The sequence below is a fragment of the Aythya marila genome, assembly GCF_965140915.1.
Source record: "Aythya marila genome assembly, chromosome: 6".
Classification (NCBI taxonomy): Eukaryota; Metazoa; Chordata; class Aves; order Anseriformes; family Anatidae; genus Aythya; species Aythya marila.
Genome location: NC_139047.1, coordinates 16239178 through 16263885, shown reverse-complemented (window position 1 = coordinate 16263885; position 24708 = coordinate 16239178). Strand labels below are relative to the sequence as shown.

At 40.8% G+C, this 24708-nt stretch overlaps 1 protein-coding gene across 1 annotated transcript in view; it reads left to right on the top strand.

Moving 5' to 3' along the window:
* The first annotated feature begins 9928 nt into the window (after positions 1–9928).
* The window catches only part of AGPS (alkylglycerone phosphate synthase), a 51651-nt gene continuing 36871 nt past the window's right edge, over positions 9929–24708 (top strand). Inside the window, exons 1-2 of the mRNA XM_082763451.1 lie at positions 9929–10891; positions 21475–21564. Coding sequence (XP_082619577.1) covers positions 10719–10891; positions 21475–21564 — 263 coding nt within the window. The 5' untranslated portion in view covers positions 9929–10718. The remainder of the gene's footprint in view (positions 10892–21474; positions 21565–24708) is intronic.

Below are 24708 nucleotides of genomic sequence, written 5' to 3'. Positions count from 1 at the left end.
AGGTGGGACTACCCAAATCTTCAATGCCCTGGTGAATAAAGGGAACTTTCAGGGAACAAGATCAGGGCATGGTGGATAGAGTTGTATTGAGCAAAACTTCAAAGCATTTACTTATATTTTCTCCTGTAATTAAGGTTTATATTTCTGATTTTTTTTTTCCAGTGGTACAAAGGATATCATTTCTGTTACTTCAGCCTTTCATACTCCTTAGGGCAGTAAAATACCATACATCCCTGGAGCACACAACAAGGCCCTGAGCTCCCTGAGGCCTTGCATGTATTTTACTGCTCAAGAAAAGTCGTCTAAAGAAAAAAAAAAAATATTGATTAGGCCTTGAACTTAAAGTTATTGTAGTTTTTTTGATTTATTAACAAAGCTGCCTTTTCTGCAATGTGTCCATCTGCAGGGCTATAAATGTTAGTGAGAAAGCTTCTGCTAAGGTTTTATTTTCTCTAACCAAGAGCAGTTGGCCATCTGCTGGGTAAAAAGAAAGCTGTGCCTTGTTGCATTTGGAAGCAAAGGTTACAAATACCACACAGTCCTTGCAAATTATACATTTGGGCCATGTAATTTCTTTCTGATAAGAAAATGACTTACTGATTATGACATATAAATGATAAGAAAAGAAAAAAAAAACACCCTGCTGAGTTTACCAGATCTCCTTAGGTCAGAATTCAGTATTGTGCCATTTGAAATGCTGTTCCCATAGAGATGCTGCCTATATAAGATTATTGCTGCCCTTAGATGCAGTTGGAGATATGAAAAGATGAGATTTTGGGGTACAGCTTCAGGCCCTGCATGCTGGTGCATGAGGCAGGGATGCCCATGCTACCAGGGGGTCCCAGGTCCTGGGCTAGGACCATTTGTCTTCCGCAGCCAGAAGCTGGCTGTTAGTGCACGTGGCTGACAGAATCCGTCAGCTACTCAAGGCGGGCACATCTGCAAGCAAGCATCTGTAGTCCTCAGAGAGCATTTTGGTACTGGATTTGAAAGCAGCAAAGTCTGACAGAACCACTGATCCTGCTGCAGGGATTTGCAGGGCTGAGGAGAGGGCATCAGTAGTTCACAGCATTGATTGAACGTTGATTCAAATCAGTTCAGCACTCCAGAAGTCTGGGAGATGTTTGTGTCCAGGGATGCTTAGGAATTGCAGGATACATTATGGGATACATATTATGACCAGAAAAAGAACCCTGAGGCCCTTAGTTTTTCCTTTTTAATTTTTTTAACAACATTTAGAAACTGGTTAGAAGCTACATTAAAATATATTTTGACGTTATAACAAAAGTTTAAAGTAAAAAAAAATGGTTTAAAGTTATAAAGTTTTAAAATACTAATAAACAAATACACACTTCAGTTAATTAACAAACAATTGCTAAAAAGCTTTCTACAGAAGAAACATGCTATGTCTGTGCATTCCTGCTCTGAGATCAGAGAGGCCTGCATCAAAGATCCAGCATGACAAAGCAGTGCTTTCAGCAGGGATCCTTTTGTTGGAGAGTTTGAGTGACGTACTGAGCAGTACATGAGGAAATCTAAACATCTTTTTGGAGGAATGACTGCAATGTTCTCTAGCCATAAGCACATAAGAAAAATTCGGATTAGTGACTCAAGAATAGGCATATCAGTGGTGTCTTGCTGTCCTGTGTACCAGAAGTCTCTCTCTCTCCATTCCAGCTAAGATTTGATGTTTTAGGGCAGTTTTAATGCTCTTGCCCAAGCTGCTTCATGTCATGATATCCAGGGCAAGTCCTGCTATTGTCACAGCAAGACAATCGTCTTGATAAATGTTTCAGTTTTCTAACTCTCCCTCGGCTGAATTTATTATCACGATTTTATTCCTCCCTCAGTCTCAGGGCTGTACCATTATCCTTAACTGCCCTCTTCCAACTAATCCATACATTAGCCAGGAGGGAGTGCTCCAGTAGGGGAGCCAACACTATTATCCTGGAGTCTTAACAGGCCCTGTTCCAGCAGGCTTGGGAATGATTGCCCTGAGGTTTCTCACCAAGCTGCTTCCAGCTCACAAGAACACGAGGAGTCACTCAGTACTTCTTTTTATGCCTAGTCATTAGGTATATTTACAGTAGTACTTTCTCCCTCTAAGTTTGGCACTGCTTTCTTTACCCCCACTTTCTGTTTTCCAGTTGTTCCTTTGCCCCTAAGCTTCCTGCGCTGCGGAGCCATGCACACAAGGACAGTTTGTTTTTCAACTTCTCAACATACAAAGAGCGTTGTGTTACAGAGAAAATAAATTCTGTTTTTTCTCACTCATTTGAAAGTGCCTACCTTCTTCAACGATATCATTGCATGTAATGGAGCAGTAAGCTGGTCCCCTATCACACAGAGAAAGCAGTAGAGATTAATTATCTCACAAATATTTTGGAGAATCAAGCAGTTCACCCATTTGTGCTGCTCCATTTCCCATGTTTTCAGCTGAAAGAGCAGGCTGCTGTCTAAATTGATGGCATCCTTTTCAGCTGAGACCAGCTTAATCTATTTTGTGTTCTTCAGAAAAAGGAGCTGCCTTTGTTATCCCTTGTATGCACCACATTTCTCTGTTGAAACAAAGCACTGGTGAACAGCATTGGCTTGACAGTGCCTGAGACTGGAGTCCTCAGGTCTGGCAAAGCAGCAGCAGTAAGAGTGTTTAAGGTGTCCTGCTGGTGCACATTCAACAGTACAAGTTGAAGCTATGCTTTAATTTTATATACTTAATTAAATTTCTACAATATGCAGAAGAATTAAAATCACATTATAGTAAGGAACTAAATAAAAATTTTTAAAGTTAAAACCAACAAATACTCAATAATTCCTAAAGTGAAAGGGAGATGGCCTTCCAGACTGCCTTAGTGGCTCATATGGTTCAGTATGCTTTAGCAGCACTTGCTTACTTATAGGTAATGATGCTTTTTAATGGTTCCTACCCATGAATGTCCACCCTGCCCTTCTCCAGGAGGCTCTCACTGTCATCACAAAGACAATTTCACTGCCTGTGGAGCAGCTGCTGAACAGCTTCAGTTTATAGCCTAGCATATTCAGATAAATTGCCACTCATTCCTCTTAATATACTGTGCTGTAATTTGCAAAATCCCAAAAATCATCTCTTTTCACTAGCATCTCTGATGCTAAAAGTGTATTTTAAAAACTGCAGCAGATTTGCCTCTGAGCAGCAATGTTGCTTTCACTCATACAAATGTTCTGTTCAGCTGCCCTTCACTCCCCAGTCTAAATTATGGTTGAATCAACATCTGTTTTGTTTCATAGGAGGAACTTGATTTACTTCTTGATCTCATTATTACTACTTCAGCCTGTCTCCTCCTCCTTGTTTTTGTTCCTCAGATAGGGCAAAACTGAAGAGCTTGGATACAAGTCCAGGAAAAGCAGGATGAAAATAAGGTGTGAATGCTGTGTATTTCTGCTCAAAGCAAAAGTCAAATGGTACGCTACTGGTATAATGATAATGTATCTGAATGTAAACTAGGAAATTCCCTCTCTCTGCTGTGGTTTGCCACAAGTGCAACACCATGCTGTGGACTGCACTCACCAGCTGTGGTTAGGTTCCTTGTTTGCAGCTTTGTGCCTCCAGGTCCTCTTGATCCACTCTTGGGACAGCACATGAAGAGAGACCATTAGATGCCCAGTGCTACCACCTGTTTCCATACACACTCTTCCTGACTTGCCTGATCGACTCTCATCATCTTTTGCATATATTCTTGAATATGTTTTTAAAATTATAGTCCTGAAGTATGTCTCTAAAAATGAACAGAAAATGTATTATTCCCCTATATCTAGTTAGTGCATGCTGGGAAAGCATCTTTGATTTACCAGGAAAATAGAATAAGAGAAATTTGTGTTGCTACATCTCTGATGTAGCAATGCAAAAATAAACTGGGTTAATCTAGAAAGAAGGCTGGACAGGAAATTACTGCATGAACACTGAGGGAAGATATGACATTGCAGGATACTTTGCAGTATATATGTATATGTATATATATGTATACAGCTACAGTGGGTTAGGATAATTGTGGCTGTATGGATAAGAGTGCATATAGCTCACTGCATAAACTGCAAATCTACTATAGGATGTTAGGACACAGCTTTACCCATGCCCCTAGCACTGCAGCAGACCTTAATGGCAGGGATTATATTTGCTCCCAGCTGTGTGTTGAAAGACTATGGATCTGAAGTATAAAAGGATATGGGTGCTTACATCTGTAAGAACAAATGCAGAGGCTTCAGGGTAGTAGTATTCTGTCCTTACAATTTTCACAAGGTGCACTGTGAAATTCACATGTTTAATAACATTATTTTTTATTAGTTATAAAAGCTTAACTTTCCATTAGTAACTACCTTTATAGGACAATTGTACTATTGTGTGGGAGATAATTATGGAGAAATATAGGAGCATATGAGAAGAATATAGATAATATTGAGACGATGTTAACAGTTTTCTCTTATTCTAAGCTGCAGATGCTTAATTCTCCTTTGACATCTCTTTCCATAAAGATCATGGAAAAAACTTGGATTTTAAGCAGAGGGAGAAAATATCAATTGTCTCACATAAAAAGTGGAAAGTGGCTAAAACTTTTTGTGAATTATGTGAAGGGAACCCTGACAGAATCAAACACTTAATTCAAATACAGCTAACATCATTTATTTTATTTTATTTTATTTTATTTTATTTTATTTTATTTTATTTTATTTTATTTTATTTTATTTTATTTTAAAGACTCACATGATTACTCATCAGCCTCCATTTGGGAGTAGTTTTTGCATGGTGTATTCAAACACTTCTCCTGTCCCAAATATGGTGTTTACACAATTACACTGCTTAATTGTGTGTCTGATGTTGTATACCTTGGTATTCCCTAGAGCACACTCAGGTAATTGTCTTAAAATGTAATAGACACTAGAAGAAATTGTTCCTTCTCATTAAACTCTGAATTTGGATTTGCAGTAGCTGACTTGTTTGTTTAGCTCCCTTACTATCTGATCTAGGAAGTGTTTTCATTGCCTTTTTTTTTTTTTTTTTTGAGTTAGCCACAACAGTTAAGTGTTGTATCTTTAACTGAAATATGTCAAAAATTTTTACAGTTATCTGGCAAATGTTAATTTTCTACAGTACAGAATTCTGTGCTAAGACTCAGTCAAGAGCTGCACAAATATACTAGACTTTCCATCAGCACTTTTTTTTGTATTTTAATTAAACAAGTAAAAATCCAACAGACTTAAATTGCATTCCAGCACCATCAGCCCTTTCTATACCCTTGTATTTCTCCTCTTCCTGAGGTGTTATTTCTCACCCAGGCATAGTAGAGCTTTTGTCATACCTACAGACTTCTCAAAAAGATACATGAGAATTGACTTTCTATTTAAAACATACGCAACATTCCCTTCCACAGTACAGTTTGTATGCTGCATAGCCTGAGGAGGTAAAACAATGTTTTTTTGGAACAACAGTATGCTTAGGGATATAAGCGAAGGAGATACAGAATTAAGTATGTGCCATTATTAGGCAATTTCTCTTTTTTGGAAGTTCTGAGAAATTGTAGCAGATTGAGAGAATTTTAGTGCATCCAACTGCATACTTAGAGTGGATTATTTAACAAAGTGCTATAATGCAACCTAGCTTCCAGTGTCTCCCCTAAAGGTGTGATGTACGTGGAGATCCCAGCTGTATCCTGAGTTATCTCACAGTCCATACTCCTCAGAACGTAGGTGACAGGAGAGTGCCAGGATACAGGATGGTCAGGGCACATTGTTGAACATGGTTAGTGTGCACTACGTCCAGTTTCTCCTGCATCAATTCTACCTTTCTCTGGAACATTTCTCAACTGTCTGCTAACAAAGCAATACGTTTTAGAAAAACACAGGAAGGAAGGCATATTTCCTTTCCAAACACAAACAACTACTTGAATGAGGAGAGACTCATCATTTTATGAATTAATGCCAACTCTATTCAGGAGAAATTCATAAGCTATGAAATGCTCATTCTCAAAATGGATTTTCACACTTCCTGTCAGACTCTTCCAAAAAAGGGCATAAAGCTGGAATGAAAAATGGATGTTCTGGAAGCAAATAAAGGGAACTGAGAAAAGTTACTAAATGAAGTCACAAGATGAAATGCAGGTGTACGAGAGCTGCAACAGCCAAGAAAGCATAGAGGAGGCAAATAGTTTCCATAGAGGCTCCCTTGTCATGCTGGGCAGTTGCATTTCACTTTAATTGACAGCTCTGTTAAGGAAGGAGAAGGAGAGAAAGTCTTGGGGCAATAAAAAAGAGCATGGAAACCACACTTGAGCTTCTTTGGGATGCACACCTTGAGAGCTAAACGTCTGTAAATGTCAAATTATGCTTACTTTTACCAACAAAGCCACAGGAAGCCGTACATGGTAACTATGTTTGGTTTTACTGAATTGCCTCAGTAAACAAATACAAAAGCATTTTCTTTTGACAGGCTTTTGACACGCATTGTGGAAGGGTTGAAACGGGGCAGGGATACACATCTCCACACAGTTTTCTAGGAAGTTTGCCCTTATTCCCTTCAGTTATCTGGATGCTATCAGGACTGTCATTACAGTAGAATGAAGAAAGTGAAATAAGAATTCATTGGGAACTTCCAGCGCATGTAAACTTACAAACTTATCTGCCACTCTTGTTACCAGTGGTGTTTAGCTGGATTTACTACCAGAAGCTAACATAGTAGAAATGTCTCTAATTCCGTTTGCAATGGCCTGCCTTGAAACAATTGATGCATGAACTCATCCACGCATATATTTAATTATTTAGCAAGGATTTTTCTTGTGTGCAAAATACAATATACACAAAATAGATCCAGATATATTATTCAAATATGTATAACAACAGTATACTGTTACTAACTCTGCCCTGGGTCATAACGGAGGACTTAGTGAAGTTGCAGCAGTTTCACAATATGCATTTTTTAATATATCATTGATAAGGACTTAACACTTGCTTCTCAATGATCAGCTCTTGTTCAAATACAGACATGTTTCTAGGCTGTTCAGCCACCTGAGCCTCCTCTTGTCATAAGCTGGTAGTAGATGGATGGGTGGATGGATGCTTTGCCTTTCCCTCAGGCTCTCTGTTGACTGTAAAAATGGCACAAAACCTAATAAATCTTGGACAAATTGTTTCCTTTCAGAAAAACTTATGGGCTCATTAAAATATTAACAATGCTCCTCCCAGGGCATGAATGACTTGGTGTTGAATGACATGTTCATCAACAGGTGTAAACTTTCTTCATTTCTGGTGAATAAAATGACTAATCCAGAGGGGAGCTCAAAGGCTTATGCCCTTTTACTCCATCTCTTGCCTCATAAGCCTCTTTTGAGCTCATGATTCAGTTGTGGATGTTCCACACCCATCCTGTTCCTAGGACAGCCAAAACCCCACCTTTTCTGTAGGTGCTGGCTTATTGTACAAGGTTGTAGAAATACAGAACAAAAAGGTGTTCCTCATACATTAGTGTCAATCACATCTGAATTGGACTGGAGAAAGAAACCTCTAAAACACACCTTATTCCAGTAGGCGTTTTTTTCTGTTTTAACTTTGCAAGTAGCTCCACAAAATGAATCTTGAAAAAAAAGTTCTTTTGCTCTGTTCATGTCCTGCTTATCTGTTATGAAGAGATCCCTTACTTTTGCTGTACACTAAAGAACTAAGAAAGATCATTTTAATTAGGGTATAGTCATTCCAAACAACGTACAGAAAAATGTAGCGGTGTTCCTTTGGAAGTTGATTCAAAATGGTATTTTTCAGTTAGTGTATCTAGGAGAAAAATGGCATTTTACTGATGGCATTACATGAAATATTTAAGCTAACATTTAAAAACCTGTCAGGGATAAGGACTGAAGAATCCCCGTGCTGCTTCAGACCACAGTCCATCCTGCAGAGTATTGCATCTCTGATGCGGGCCACAAACAGACAACTGGAAGAATCAGAACAGATAAAGCATGTGTGATATTTCCCCCTGATATTCTGCCATTACCTAATCATTTTCATTTTAGGGATTTTCCTAAACAGGCAAAGTGAGGCTGGTCAGGGCCAGTGAGGTCTGTTAGTACCCCTTGTACTCACATAGCTTTTTCCTTGGGTATTGTCAACATTTTTCTTGGTCATTCAAGTCTTTTAAATTAAAGTTTATCTGTTTGTAAACTGAAGTTTGTAAACTGAAGTTACTGTTTGTAATCTGTTTGTAAACTGCTCCATGATTTTTGCTCTTCACCTGCTGAAATCTTGGCAATTAAAAGTTAAAGCTCAGAGTGTTTTCTAGAAAACAGAGGATTCTTTAGGTTGCTTTTCTCATTGCTTTTGCAATGCAGTTTGCATCCCACTCACACTTTTAGATTCACTCAGGTGTGTGGGAAAGAAAGCTCACGGAACAGTAAATCCTGATGCTTTGGCTTGGCAACAATTAGCAGGCTTCAAACTTGCACCCTGTAGATCTGCTGGATTTTTTACTGAAATTGTATTTCCCTTTGTTGGCACAATTACATTACTTTCAACATTGTTGTGCTGGCTAAGTTTTCTTTTTAGCACTTCTACTGATCAGTTAGACTTTATACAAACCAATTAGACATTTTTTTGGGAAAATACGTCAGTGGTTCACTTCAGGCAAATGGTGAGAAAGAGCAGGCTCATGATCTGCCAACACATTATGTTCCTACTCCTTTTCATGAAGATTGCCGTCCTCCAAAAGGGAGCTGAGGAATGCACTCACAGTGCTGGCAGGAACTCTTCATTCTCACAGTAAGAAAAGACCCGTCTCTTGCACAGAACTGAGGTGTCCTTTAGCTATACCTCCATTCTCTGGAAGGGTTGTCTCTGGCTTAAGAACCACAGTATCATGCCCTTACTGCCCTCAGTTAAATCTCCAGGTGCGCACACTGAAAACTAATAGGGAACTTTTTGGAGAGTCAGGTTCTGAGGTAGTGATAAATGTTTCTCATCAGATACTAGATTCTATTTTTAACTTGCAACCTCCTATGATTAGGATCAAATAAATGAGCCCGTTACAAATGATTGTTCCTTACCAATGAGTGCAATGCAGAGAAAGAGCCTAGCAAAATCTGAAGCCTACTACAGTGAACGTAATATCTGTCTGCCAACCTTCCACAATGTGGAATGGTTTAGATAACAGTGACTTAAAATCCCTCCAGCTATATCCAGCACTTCAGTGAACAATGTGAATGAAAACTCAGTCGAGAGATCCGTGTTTGTTCCCTAAAGACTGCCTCCACAGCAGCAGATAGTTAAATGCAGATATGCATGAGTTAATTCAGAAAGTAGTATACAAATTACTCACAGGGGGAAATTTAACTCCATAACCAAACTATCAAACTGCCGGAACAGCTGTTTGTATCGCAGTAATACCAGAAACCTAACCTAAAGCTGAGACCACATTGCAACTAGTGCAATTCCTGCCCCAGGAAAATTACAGGCCATTTTCCAGTCAAAGTACACAAAAGGTGTGAGATGAATTAGCCATGGTGAGAATAAAAGCAAAACAAATAGTAACAATACCTGGCTTTTATGTACAGCTTTCAATCAGAAGGCCTTACAGTGGTTGATCCTATACTGTCACACAGACCTTAGTGTATTTATCTTCTGGTCAATTTCTGCAGGGAGATACTGTTATCCCTGGTTTCTTTATGGAGAGCTATGACTCAAAGAGACACCGATATTGCATGTGAAGTAGGGAACTGAACCAAAGTCTCTCTGCTTGTGCACTACATACTGCTCCCCAGAGAACTTTCTGCTAGTTGCTGCTCCCTAGAGAACTTTCTGCTAGTTACTTAGCTAATGGAAAGGTATCACACCGAACTATCAAGGGAGAAATAGGTCCTTGAAAGGGATTTGAAAGAGGATAAGGTAAGAGTTTTATGAATTTTCATGTGATTTTATTTCACATACACGACAGAACAAGCATAGGGGTGCACGAGGAAGGAATGAGCAAATAAACCAGCAGTGATAGGCAAAAGATCATTATGAAAGTATTAATAATCACACAGATAGCAGTGTTCCACTTCAAGATTTCCATAAAGCTGACTGGTGCCATCAACCTGCAAAAGCTCATCACGAAAGTAGGTTGTGTGTGATAACAAAGTAGGCCTCAACTGTGCAAGGTATGGCACTTCACGAAGTTGGAGTTACTCTGAGCAGGTCGCCAGCCCACCCCTGCATTGCCCTGCGCGGGTCTGGTCACACCGGAGCCGTCTCTGGTAGCAGGTGTGCTGTCTGTCCTTAAAGCTGATGGGGGTGACTTCATTCTGCTCTTCATTTTCACTGCTATTGGAAAGCAGCCTGACACATGCACATACTGAAGCCCTATCTCGCAGTTTTAGCTGTTGGTGCTCAGCGCAGATAGAGGTGCTGAGGCGCGGGCTCCCTGCCCCTGTCAGCAAGGCACCTGTAAGCTGAGGGGAGTACGCAGGAGGCAGCGCCCTGTCACCCCACTAACCAGCGCCTTCGGCACCCCACCCACGCCAACGCCACCACGGAGCGTTTCGTAACGAGCTGAGGCGATCCCCGCTGCGGGGAGCGGGCACCCGGCGCGGGGCTGCCGGGAGGAGCCTGGCGGGGACCCCGCGGGCCGCCCCCGGCCCCCGGGCTCGGCGGGGAGCGGGGCTCGGCGCCTTCCGCCCGCCTGACCCCTCACCCGGCAGCGCTCGGCGGCACAACACGGAAGCGCCATGGCGGCGGAGGCGGCGGGAAGCGGCGGCGGGTCCCCGTCCTCCGCCCGGCGGCGGCTGCGCATCATCTCCGGGCACCTGCGGGGCTCGGGCCGCGCCGCGCTGTCCCCCAGCCCCTGCAAGGCGCAGGGCGGCCCCGCCGGGCCGGCCGCCGGCTCCATCCCCAAGAAGCGGTGGGTGCGGGCGGCGAGCCGCGGGCTGCCCGCTGCGGGCGGCGGGGCGGGGGCGCGGGGGGCTCCGCGGGGGGCGGGCGGCGAAGGGGCCCTGTGAGCCCGGCTGGAGACCCGGCGTGTGCCGGCCCTGCCCGAAGTTTGGGCTGCGAGCGCCTTGCGTGCCCGGTGGCACCTGGGAGCCCAGCAGCTCGGCTCACGGCAGGGCGAACGGCAGCTCTGGGGTTCATTTCGCTGGTAAGTTGAGTACCACGGCACCGTAACCGTGGTACAGGTGCGTGTAACTTGCCATGGTGAGGCTCGCCTCTCAGGATGGTCTCGTGTTTATTTCACGATTTCCCCGTTTTCAGATGTGGATTTTCTGTGCACGTGTTGGCTTGCAGTCCCACAGGAGCATCTTACGGTCTGGGTTGTAGCCAACCTGTTCCTCTCCATCAGGCTGTGCGCAGGCACTGGTCTGCTCCGGTAGCCTATGGAGGTGGTCAGGAGGCAGGCAGGGCAAGCAGCGGGTAAAAGAGTTGATGTTCCTTTGAGGAAAATCCCTTCAGCCCATGATTTGCTATGAACCTCTTTTCTCAAGCAAGCTTTGATCAAGGGATCAAAGATCAAGGGGTGATCTGAATTATTTTAACAGATCATTAGTGGCCCAAGCTGAGCTTGCTGCTGTGAGAGGACTGGGATGTAACGTTTGACTTCATGCCTATGACAAAGTTTGAAAGCCTTTGATATCCCCTCCTGCTGAGGGGATTTGATGTTCTTGCAGGAGATGCATCAAGAGCACTGCTCACCAAGAGAAATGGGTTGTGCCAAAATCGTTGGATTCCAGGTCGAGTTTTTCTTTGGTTTGAGCTTAGGAAGAAATCATTGTTTCTGAAAAATGCCAGTTTAGCTAGTTCTAATGAATTTACTTTAAATGAATTCTCATGTAATTTCTACAGCCAGTTCCTGCATCCTTGAAGAGCGGCAGAAACATGCTTTTGTGAAGATGCGTATGACCCTAAAGATAGCTTCTTTTGTGGAAACGCAGGCATGGTGACCTTACACCTGTACTTCTTCTACAAGTTAAGGACGTTGGCCTCCCATACTGCTATTCGCTGTAGGAACGTGAAGAACTGATATTTCTGCACCATACAACTTGTTCTAGATTAGTAATGTTATGTTGCTTCAAGGAATTTATGATCAAAGTGAAACAACTGCAGGATGCTTTGTTGTGAGGGTGTAAAGAAGCTGCTAGAAAGTTTGATGCCCATCATAGGTGCAGCTGTCTTGATATATCTAGAACCCAGCATTTTTTGTATGTATGGAAATAGAACCTTGCAGGATCTGTACCTCTTATTTTTAGGTGTTCACTCTGAATATGAGATCTAGCTGAAACGTATTTCAGGTGGTAGGTGTTAAAAAGTCTGTGATACTTAAATATTAGCTTGGGTATGAGGATCTAGGTGGAGTTTTTATTTCAAGATAATGAGTTTTGAAGTGAGTGATGGGAGGGTAGGGATAGGGTGGAGATGATTCTGTTGCCTGTAGTGATTCGGAGGTGGTAAGTGATGAATGCCAGAGTCCTGTTCCAGCGACTTCCAGCTGATCCGGAGCTGGCTGACCCATTCAGAAGATTGGGAATGTACTGGGCCAGAATTCTTGTCAGTTATAGGTGGGTCTGAGTGGCTGTCTTGGTGGCTGAGATTACTTGGTGAAGATGGAGAAGGTCTAGGGGGTCTGGAATATCCATGGACAGGTGGGAAGGTCTGTGAGGCCTTATAAATTGAAGGCTGATAAGGGAGTTGAGAGGACGTGGGAGGGATAGGGTAAGATTTCAAGATGGAAGTTAAACTATGTTGAAAAAATAACATGGTTTCTGAAGTTGTTCACCTTAAAAACATTAAATTCTAACAAAGGTGCTCTTGCTTGAATGAGAAGGTAACGAAATTACTGGGATGGAATTGAAGAATGCTACAGATTGACTATAACAAATATCTGAAGCTTGCTGAAAGTAAGGAATTTTTTAAAATCAGCTTATTAGCTTTGTTCAGTTAGTGAGAGGTTTAGTACTGGACTCTCTCAGCATTTAGGTAAGCTCACTTTTACCTGTGTGGTAGTTTTACTTGGGTAGTGCGAAGACACTTGTATAAGGCTAGGGGCTATGATGGATGCAATGAAATTTTTTCCAGAGTTCTTTGTATGGACAGAAATATTTGGCAAAAGTATAATTAACAGTCCTTGTTTGAATATACACTGATATAAGTCCCTAAGCAAAACTGATAACAACAACAAAAAAGCACCTCTTAAATGAAAGCTTGGAGAATCAGGCAGGGAGACAGCCTGACCTCTGAGGTCATGTGTCGGGTGTAAGAGGCTAGGCCTGGAGCTCCTGCGGGGGTTTTGAGGTGGTGATCAGGCATAAAGAAACTTGAGTGCTAGAGCACTTGTTTGAGTGTATACAAGCTGTAGAAAATGTGTTAGACCTGAAAGGTTAATAGCTGAACTTGCATTTCAGGCTGTGAGTACTGAGCAATGGAGCATGCAGAAGATAAGCCAGTTAAATACAATAGGTCTTTGAAGTGTAAAACCAAGTCTAAGGAGGTTGGGTTCTTTGGTTAATTATATTTTACTGAAAAGGGATTGTGCCATGTTCTGTGCTTGACATGCTCTGGAAACGCTTCTTTATTTCAATTCAAAGGTGTCTAAACCCCAGTGAAGCTGATCTTTCAAATAACAGAAGACACCTAAGTACTTTAACTTTGTCAGAGTTGTGTCTTTAGGTCTTCAAGCAGGTTAAAAGGTCCTGAAACTGTTTAAAATAAAGCTTGAAACTTGTGAACTGCTTCTGGAAAATATTTGGTCTGTATGGATATTCACACTTCCCAAGTGTGCAATTATTGCACCAAGTTGTAAGTTACCTTTAGGCTTGAAACAAGTTAATACGTACCAAATTTTATATTGATATCGAATTAATATATTTTTTTTGCAGTCTATTCAGTTTAATAGGGCTTAAGTGTATATCTTTGCATAATTGCAACTTGAGAGAGACACAATATTGAACTTGGCAGCTACTTTTCCTACGTCTCAGGAGAAGAATAATGAGAATTTCAGAAACTGATGTGACATCCTGTGTTAGAAATATCCTGAAGACAATGTTTTCATAAGTTACTGAAAAGCTCGACTGAAAAATCTGGTAAGCATAACTGACCTAGAGATGGTACAGTGATGCTGTGTGTCTTTAAGCAATATTACGACAATCCAAACCCAGATGCTTTCTTCCTGTGGTCTCCTATTAAATCTGCCTATGATGCTTCAGCTTTTCTACCTCTTTTTGAGCTATCAGTTTAATTTTTCCTAGCAAAGCTTCAGCCTAGGTACCTTAATCAAAATTCTCTGTGTTCTTCAGGCCGGTTGCATCTTTCCTGTAGTGTTTGAAATAGTCAAAGCTTTTGACAGACACTTACACCAGATCTATATACAACACTCTCCTTGTGTTGTATTTCTTCTGCAAAGTAGAAAACTTGCTATGACTAAAAAAAACTGTTCTAATACTTATCCTGTAGTCACTAGACACTGACCTGTAGAAACACTGCTTTCTTGTTGACAGTCTGAAGACCATGCTGATAAGGACCTTACCCAGCCATTTTTCATCACCAGTGAGGATAGGAAGGAGAGTATCTGAGTTTCTGTGGGTGTTCACCTAATTGTCCCTGCTTCAAAATAAAAATGCCTGTGAAGGCAAACCAATATGTTTGCAAGTTGATGTGTTTAAAGATTACAGCATGCTTCTTATTTTATAAAATTACTATTATCAAAAGGAAAAAAAATCAGAAAATATAAGCTACATTATGCTTAGAGGAGCATCCTCTTGAAGGAAGGATGCACTGTAAGTGTGCTGTATGAGTGGAGAGCCTTATGCACAGCAAGAGTGGAGAGATGTTACTTCTTTGTACCATTCCTGGTTTGAATTTTATTAATTCAGTGCTGCAGTGAAAAGTGGGGGTCACAGTTATAAATTGTTGTGTGTCTAAGCTTTAAAAAGTTGATGGGCCTACTAAAAAACTTAATAAAATCTTGAATTGGAAAAGAATTCTTCCTTAAGTGTTTTTTCAAAACTTTACGTTATACTGTTGACTTTTGGTGACTGCTAAGTCCATTTTCCTGGTGAGACTTATGCTAAAAATTTAGCAAATGGAGCAAAAAAAGCACTGACTTTCCCATCTCTTAGTGGGGAAGCTTTTCTCCGGTGGGATGAAGAGAGGTTTGTGGCTCTCTTATGGTTGTTACAGGCACACTGTTAACTAGAATAAGCCAAGGGGTGAACGTACAGGCAGCCATCTGCCCTTTAGCAAGTTAAAACCCAGGCTGCTCAAGGTAACTTGTTAATATCAACATGCCCTTATCTAGACTTCTGCAATTCTTGCTGATAACAGTGATGACAATGCCAAGCAGAACGTGAATCGATGTATAAAGATGCTTCTTAACAAGTAACTTCAAAGAGGGATCATATCATCAACAATACTGAGACACTTCTTTGCAGTATGCTTTTTGTGTCATGTAAATTTAAATGATGTCTAGTGCAAATGCTAGTTTATAATTGATGAGGTAAACGTGCATTATTCTAGTTCATCTGTAAGTGCTGTTCTATGAAACCTACCCTGAATGAAGGGCTTGATTTGTGATTTCATGGTTACTGCATTCCTTAGGATAGTTCACTGCAGTTGATAAAGAGGAATTCCTGGTATTCACAGGAATACACATCTATGCTCTTATGAGTACTTTAAAACTTCTAAAGACTTCTTGTATAACAGTTTTTATTCTGAGCTAAATTCATGGTCTGTTTAGATTGGAGACTGAAGGATGATAACACCAAAGTGTAAGGTTAGCAACAGAGGTTGAAGGAAGTCTGGGGAGTCGAGGGAATGTTTCTTAGATTCAGCTTTTCTTCTGTAGGTATCTGAAGTTCAGTAAGCAGCATCAAAATTTTGTTTGAAAGGTTAGATTCCATATGTGACTTGTTAAGTGTTTGTAATGGCACTAGCTTTTTAGGAAACAGTGTTTTTTAAGCAAAACTTGACATTAAGCTAAATCCTAACATAGCTGGCTTCTGAGCTTAAGGTAGTGGAAACTTTAGGCAAAGAAGGAAAGGGCTGATCCCTCTAGAGTCTTAAATCAAAGTGCACAAGCCTGTTGCATTGAGGAAGGTGTGGCAGTTCACAGGAGGCTTTTGTGATTACATCAAAGCAGGTAATTGCTTGTTAAGGTTATTGCTTGAAGTATAGGAACAGATAAGGTAATCTGATTCTCTCACGGAAACACTAGCCTGATTAAAGATGTCATTTGCTGTTGCATATGAAGTTGCATTTGCCTTCAACTGCTATCTGTTATCTAAGTAGTCATGTCTTTGAGCAGATGGCATGTAAGAAATGTCAGGATTGAATTAATTTAAAAATCAAAAGATCCAACAGAATAGTTATTATATCAAGTAAACCAAAGTGAATGTATTAATTGGTTAAATTTTACTAGAAAAAACATGCAAATAAAAGTGTAAAACATGCTCAACATATTAAAGTACAATATAGATTATTATGGGAAAATAACTAGCTACTTCTGAAAAGCAGAATTTTGTAGATCAACTTCTTGATATCTACTGAGGTCTGAACTCCTGTACAAGAAATTGAATGTACATAGCTATGTAGTTAAACCTAAGATTTGCGTAAGTTGAGTAGAACAGTCTTTGCTCACACAATAGACAACAATAATTACTTTGACTTCCTAGAAACTACTTTGACCAGGAGTAAACTAAAGACATCTGCCGTGTGTGTAAGAGTTGCAGTCAACAGGAATTTACTGTAATGTTGCTATACATCTTAGTAGAGAATAAATAATGTGAAATACTAAAAATCAGTTGTCGGTTCAATGTGATGGACAAGCTTGATGGATGTCTCCATGGCCTTGTTACATCCAAAAGTTGTTCTTGTATGCAAGCCTTCTGGGTTGATTGTATAGGCCAAAAAGTATTCTTTAGTGGTTATCTGATGCATTTGCTATAGAGCATGCTAAAAATCCTCTATGTCATGGATAAAACAGTCTTGTCCAGGATCTGAGCTTGTTTTACTTGAAAAAATAAACAGCATACTGTTCATTTGTTTGAAAAGCGTTTAAGTGCTTATTCCTTTACTGCCTGGAAGTAGCCATGTGCACGTATTTTTGCAGTAGAGCAGTCCCTTGAAAGATAAATATGAAACTGGTATTGACTGAAGTAGTACATGTATCTGGAATAGAAATAGCTCCTTTAAGGTAGTCCCTTGCATAAGAATCATCATTTGGCTAAGTGCGTACTGAGTAGTATAGGCATAATATCTTGACTTTCTTCATACTGATTAAAGATTAATTCACTTAATTCACTAAATGACATAAGCTTTCTACAAGAGAACAGTGGAGAAACACCAATTTCCTTGTTCCTTGGGGCTTTGCTAATTAAAACATGGTGAAATGTGGAGTAATGAAGTAGTTGAGGCTAGTATCTCCTTTTTTTTGGTCAGAACAGTTTTAAACAAATAAAAAAAAAAACACACAACACTACTCTGGAGTACCTGGTTCCTTCAAGTCTTTTATGCCTAAAATTTTGTCTACAGTTTCAGCTTATGGTAGATCTAAACTACTGTAAATGTGAACCCAGGTTCATGTTGCTGTACCAGGTATTTAGCAAACAGAATAGCAGCTGTATTAGGTGTATGTGCAAGTGCAGGGGTTTATCTGGAGTGCAGGCTGCAGAACCTCAGTGTTTCTCAATTTATAAAAACAGGCATTTTATTTGACTTGAGAGTGGTTACTTCTGGTTTGCTGCAGGGGAAGGCTCGGTGAGAGGGCAGAAGTATGATGAGCACAGCAGATATTCCCTGCCTGCAGCCTGTCATTCTTCTCCGGATAAATAATGCTTTCACAAAGCAGTTCTTGAAGTGGTTCCTTGGGCTACGTTCCCTTTCATAATTTCCAGACACCTAATCCTAATTTACTGCTGTCTCCGGAAGCTCTCTGGAGCGGCTTGCCGGCGTAGTGGTTGAGAGGTGTGCCTGTGTGACCCACACAGGCCCGTGCCCCACAGCAGAGGGAGGGCAACCTTATGTGGTCACCTCAGGAGGTTCAGAACCCTCTCCTGTAGGTGTTCCGAGTTGGTAGCCGAAAGTCCAGCTGAGGTGAGCCTTGAGTTGCTGTTTGGGTAACGTCCTGCCTTGCAACTCCTTACACAGCACTGTAACACCGCACACCTGCTCCCGGCCTCGCAAGAGCACCACAGCCAGGAGGACATGTGCGTTCGTGTGGCGACGTGAGGCAAGCAGCCCGTGCGAGCCCTTCCAGCTGCTGCTTCAGTCCTGTTCCCAAGATCTGCTGGCTCTTGGGCAGCACAATAGGAGTGGTGCTTAAAGGCAAGGCGTCACCTAATGATTGAATTGAAAACCCTGGTGGGTATTGTGGGGAAATCACTGTGGGCGTTTTGGCTCTGCTCCCGCCGCGTCGCATTGATGGGTTGGATGGCACCGTCTTCCATACTGCTGTAGGGTGGCTGCACTGAAGAAAATAAGAGAAATGATCATTGCCCATTTAGCAAAGTAGCCTGTTTCAGTTTGGAACAGAAAGCACTAGATCTTCAAGTTCTTTGGTAGAAGGCCGAGGGAGTTCTGTTGAGGTTTGTGTGCTTGGACAGTGTATCTGTATAACAAGGCAAGGAGTTCAGCATTGGCATTCTTCATTAAATCACCTGCTGCTACTGAAGTAAAATTCATTGATTACTTTAACTTGGTTCCAGTATTTCACTGAACATAATCTTGTAACTTCACCATAAGTGGAAAAAATGCCTGCTTCTGATGTTATCAACGTGTTTTAAACCTACCCTGGAAGATAAAAGGCTATAATAACTGTTGGTGATATTTTTTCTTTTAAAAGTAAAAACTCCTCGACTGTCAGTTCTCTGTATTGTGTGTGTAATTATTTGGTGTATAATTATGGCATGAATTTGGAACTACTAAAAGATCGCATCAATGTTGTAATTTCCATGGGAATTAAACTTTTGGATGCTCAGCTTCTGTACCTGCTGGAGGCCCTGTGCTGCTGCTTAAGCTTTCTAGGGAAAGGAAAACATTTTCAAGCAGTCATAGTGCCTGTCACTAAAACATGAGATTTGGAGAGGGCTGGCAGATGTTTTAGTTCAAATGCTTGGGTCTGGAGGATTCAGCCTGCCCCGGCTGGGGGAAGGCTGCCACCTCGTGGGTTTCTGTGCGATTTTTCAACGCCTTTATTTTATTTATTGTGTGTGCTGTGGTCTGCACAGCTTCTTGCCTCGCGTCTCTGTGGTTATTCAATAGGCAGTTCTTCAGAAAAGCGAAGAGATATTTTATTTGTTGAAAAGACTTTGCTGTTAAAATGTAAATATATATAAATTCTTATTACATTGAGTCAAACTAGTATTTCAATGCTGCCCATTGTAATGAAAGTGGAATGTTTAAATTCAGTTAACCTAAGCAAGTTGTTTCCGCAACACTTGCTCCTGTTGTCACTGTTTCCATGGTAACTTTTTTCTTTCAGGTTTTTTCCTTTCAGGCAATATCATTACTTATTTTACACATATATTATGTGTGTGTGATATGTAAGTGTGTATATACAATACCAAAAATGTAAACCAAAGCTTGCTTTTGACATGTTGAGCACTTCATCCATTTCTGTACTGAAATTATCGTTTCAAAGTTAGAAGGCAAGGAAGAACGGGTCACTTTCTGACACTTCTGGCTAAAATAGTCCATATATGTCAAAGACAAAAGTAGGGTTAATGAGCTTGACTTTTTGTTGAAGTCAATGTACCTGAACAGGAAAGCTGTCATCTTTAAATGAGACAGCTTGGGCACGATATAAAGCTTAGCAGCACTGAGTTTAAAACAAGAATAATGACAAGTGTTAGAGAGAGGCCATGTTGCTTACCAGAGGCCCTGTCATTTATGAATTGGAGCTGAGTAATCAGACACTTTCCTTTTATATTCTGGTTTTGTAGGCTTCTTCTTTAGGAAGCCACATGCAGTATTTCCTCTAACTCCGTGCAGCGTAGGCGTGAGGTGCTAGGAACCACTATACGTAAATCAGATAGCGGTTCCTAGATTGGCAGTGCTCCCTGGTGTGATGGATCAAAGGAGGAAATAAATGCCAGATGACTCAGTACAAAACAGCCCTTGCTGCCTCCAAACAGAAACCTCGGAATTGCTTGGTATAGCACCGAATGTAAAAATTAGATGTTTGCAATGAACTTCTATTGTGTTTACCTGTCAGGTGGTACAAAGCCGTCCATTATGTCGGGGGGAATGCCCGACCTTGTGGTAGGAGGTAGCTGAGATGTTTCAGAACCTGCTGTTCTGCAAACATGTTAACTGTTGTGTTAGTTTTATGTAATTACTCTCAACACACCACTAACGAGTTGTGTTGTCTTTCAGAGGAAACCATTATATGCTTATTTCATTCAGGAATAGTTGATCCTGAAAACTTACAAAATTTGACTTCTTAACCTCTGTTTGGTATTTTAAAACCTGATGAAAGCACCAGGTGCTTTAACACCAACCTAGGAAAGCAGGGCTGCAGGAAGGGAACAGGGAACCAAGTCAGCTTAGCAGAAAGAGCTCCTAAGTGGATCTCTGCTCAGGGCCCTAATAGTGCCTCCCCTGAATTTGGGGAGAGGTGTCTGTCCATACAGACATCAGGACTGGTGGTAGTTTCAAAGCTGCACTTACTTGTTTTACCATATGTTGGCATTCCTTTAGAGCCTGGTCCTTTGTGTCTTGATCTGTCTGATCATCTTTAGCTTTGTTGCTGCTTTCTCTGCCCTGTTCCATGTATCACACTTAGCAGCTTAGCAGCACTGCCTTGAAGGAGCCACCCTTCAAAAATAGGGGGAAGCTGCGTAAGCCTTTGTCAAATTTGGTTTATTAATATCAAGTCTGTTCTGACTTTACGTAATTTGATAAACCAAAGAGATCGGGTGTATAGAAATACTCCATTCAGTCACCAGAGGGAGAAATCTTGCCTTGACAAAGACTGCAGTCCTAGACACTGTTTCATCAAACAGTTTAATTTGGCTGCAATTTTAGTCAATTCCTCAGCGTGTAGGAGCAACGTGCACTGGCTGTTTGACAAAAACGTATCAGTTATGAAGTACTTGAAGTTCCCTGTAAAGCTTGCTTAAGAAGTGCTAAGCTTGTCAAAGGCTTGTTGAAATGTCGGTTTCAAACAGCTGTACTAAGTGTCCGTGTTTTCTTCCATTTGATTCCTTAAAGGCCATGTGTACAGGCAGTTTGAAGAAAATGGGCTTTGATTAAGGCAAGTCTAATTACAGCACCTGTAGTATGTCAGCAGCACATGTTAGTGTTATCTCTGTAATGAATGCCCTTGGTAATTGATCAGCACCCAGTTACCTTGCATGTAAAGCTGGAATTAAAACTGCCTTGAGGCAGAGGTTTCTTTGAGTTCCAGGTTTTTTTTGTTTGTTTGTTTTTTGAAATAGTCATCACTGATCATTGTCAGTATGCTAACACTCTTATTTATATAAATATTTTTTCTCCTTTAAGGCAAGAACTTCTGAAGTGGAATGGATGGGGATATAATGACTCAAAATTCATATTCAATAAGAAGGGTCAAGCAGAATTTACAGGGAAAAGGTAAGCTGGAAACTTATATCACTGGAGTAAAATATTTAATGTAGTAAATTATTTTTTTTTTTTTTTTGAAAAGAGGTTAAAAACTGCACTGTTCAGTTAAGCTGAAAGCAACAGAAAGCTTCCTCTATCTCATAGAATAGGTCATTAGTTCTGCATTTAACAGGTTTACTGAATTTTACACACAGCAGTGAAACTTCCCCTGGAGGAGTAGAATCAGACCAAGAATCTGCACCACCACCTAAAGATTTAGGAAAACATGCAGCAGTTCTGTGGAGTTGTGCCAGTTTTGAGAATCTCATGAAAGTCAGCAAGTTACTTTACTTTAACTTTTGATTTGTTTTAGGTTTCTTAAACTTTGTGCATGGAGCTACTCCATCCTCCTAGTTTTAAAAACAAAAATTCCTCTACAGCTGTGTGTTTTGTGGTGGCAGCATACATTTTTGATCTATTGCCTGCTAGCCCTTTATAGAGCAGGTTTGTTTTTCTGAGAAATATCCATTTCAGTAAATACAGCATTAATTCTACTTCAAGATCTCTTTACTTTATTCCAGTGTATTTTAAGTCTGTCACCTGGTATCTTATTATTCCCTTTTGCCTGAAAGGAAAGGAGTCTTGCAGTCTTTTTAGTTTAAAAAAATAATAAATATGCTTTCAGTAAGAGTAAAAATAATGATGATAATGATAAGGAAGATCAATAAGTTTGCTAGGGTACTGTCCTTCAGAAAAGCTCCTCCTTGTTCTTTGAGTTTCTGTAAACTAGCATTAGCTAGTTTGAATTGCTGCAAAAATCTATCTCTGGTGTTGAATACTAATGCTGAATCTCTTAATTTTCAGGCCCAGGTTAAAATGCAAAGCCTTAACTAAGGCATGAGTTCACTGTATGCTATTCAGGGAGATCGTGGCGATCTCTCCTTTTGCCAGGATTCTAGCCCTTGTTACTCTGTCAGTCATGCTTTCATCTGATATCTTCTGTTTATCTGGGGTAGGTTACGCTGCACAGGAAGAATTTATCAGGGTGATTTGAAAGAGGTAAAGGTGTAGGGCTAGGTGTAGGGGAGAATGGTGTTTTTTTCCCCCACCTGCATTTTCTCTAACTGTATGAGAAAGTATTAGAAAGGCCTTGTTGGCCCCCACCAGTGTAGTTTTTATGGAGTAGTTCCTCTCAGTGGTGAAAGAAAGGTGGGGCTGTTTAAAGAAAGAATGGGAGCCTGGCTTCTGGTGATCAATTGCGATTTTAATCCAGTAGCATCTGTGAAGATTACGTTGGAGATGCCTTTTAGTATCTACTCTTGCTGTTTGCACAAGACTCAGTTGTATCCCCTCCTCTACCTTCCTTCCATGCTGTGAGGAGTCCTGGGCCCTTTCTAGTCTGTGCTTGTAAGGCCCTTTGGTCTTTACAGTGGCTGTTCTCTGAAACTTCTCCAGCTCTTTGACATATTTTTGGAAATGCAGAGCCAAAAATGTGCACAACACTCAAGATGGGGATGCACCAGGGTTCTGCAGATCAGTGTAAAAAAATAATCTGTCTTGTTTCTCATACCTGCCTTGATGATGTATAAATGAAGATGCCTTGATTTTTTTTTTTTCCTGTACTGACTACTAGTCTAGTTCAGCAAAATATGCATGTAACACTTTATTTGTTTATTTTTTTGTTCTTGTGGTTACATCACAGCTCGTCATTCTTCATTTGTCTGCTCAGTTAGGAAGGAGCTTGGAACCTTAAAAATACCATCAGTGTGCTATGTCTACCTGAAAGACCTTAGTATCATTCACCTGTTTGGAGAGTCCACTGTTCGTTCCAGATCACTGATGCAGGAATTATATAAACTGGACCAGTGTGTGGCCAGTGTGTAGCTAGTTGCACTCCTGAGTCTCTCTTGGACTCAGGGCTCAATAAGCCCTGACCCTTCAGCCTGAAGAAGAACCTTTCCTTCAGTTCTGTAGCAATGTATTTTCTTTAGTAGCAATTGAGGTAGAACCCCTGTGGAAATCCAGAGGAGTGTGTTCACTGCATCCCCATTATTCACTTTCTTTTCACACGGTCATAGAGCTCGAGGGGTTAGTGAAACAGGAATTTTCTTTATGGAAGTTGTGCTGACTGTCCCAATAGACCATGCTTATCTACCTGTCAAATGATCTTTATTACTGGCTCTACTATCTCAGCAGAGGTAGAAGATACTTGTCTGAACAAATAAACCCGTTTTTCCAGGGAGGAAAGTAAGGTGTTTTATTGTTTTGTGTTTTCAGGGACTTCTTGCACAATCAACATATGTACAAAGCTTACCCCTGAGTAACTAATCGTAATTGTGTTTTGTGCAGTAAATTCACTAACTCTCTCTCTCCTGGGACTTTTGTCTGTCTTGAGTTAGTTGTTAGATTTCTGTTTGAACTTACTCAAGGACAAATTAAAGGTAAGATTACCTTTGTAAGCTAGCTGTAGCAATAGGTGGGCAACACCAAAAACTATGTCTAGAGAAGAAACGCCAAGCTGAGACAAAGTGCTCTGTACCACTGCAGACTCACAATTTACGTTAAACTTTTGTCGTATACATTTGTTGCTTGTTGTGCTTTTCTGTCTACAGAATTCACTTACCTGTTCTATATGGATATGATGATACATAACAGCAGTCACAGGAGGGATCACAGAAAATAGTCTTCCAAGCTGAAGAGTCCAGCTGAATTAAGATATAGTTGTAGCCTTTCATCTCTAGGAATACTTTTTTGTTTGTTTGTTTATCCCAACGAGGTGAGCTGGAAGGTAGTTAAGATGAGGAAACAAAAGGAATTGTTCTCCTCGCACAATTGGTGACTTAATTGTAGCTGAGAAGGACAAGGTCATAACTGGATAGTCATGGTAATTAAATAATCCTGGAGGAAAGATCCATGGGGCCTAATGCAGTGATGTTATATACTATAGGATAGTCAACTGCTGAAAACTCTTCATACAAAAGGAGGGGCTTTGTTTTCCTTTTTTCAGAGAGTGCTTGTGCATATATCATAAACATGGACAAGGTGTGCAGATGTATGCAATTAAGTTGCTACCTCACTAGGGTTTGAGTATGGGCCCAGCCTCACTTGTTCTTTCATTTGATATGCATGACTATAAACAGCTCCTCTGTCTCTTGTCTTGTAACTAACTCTTCA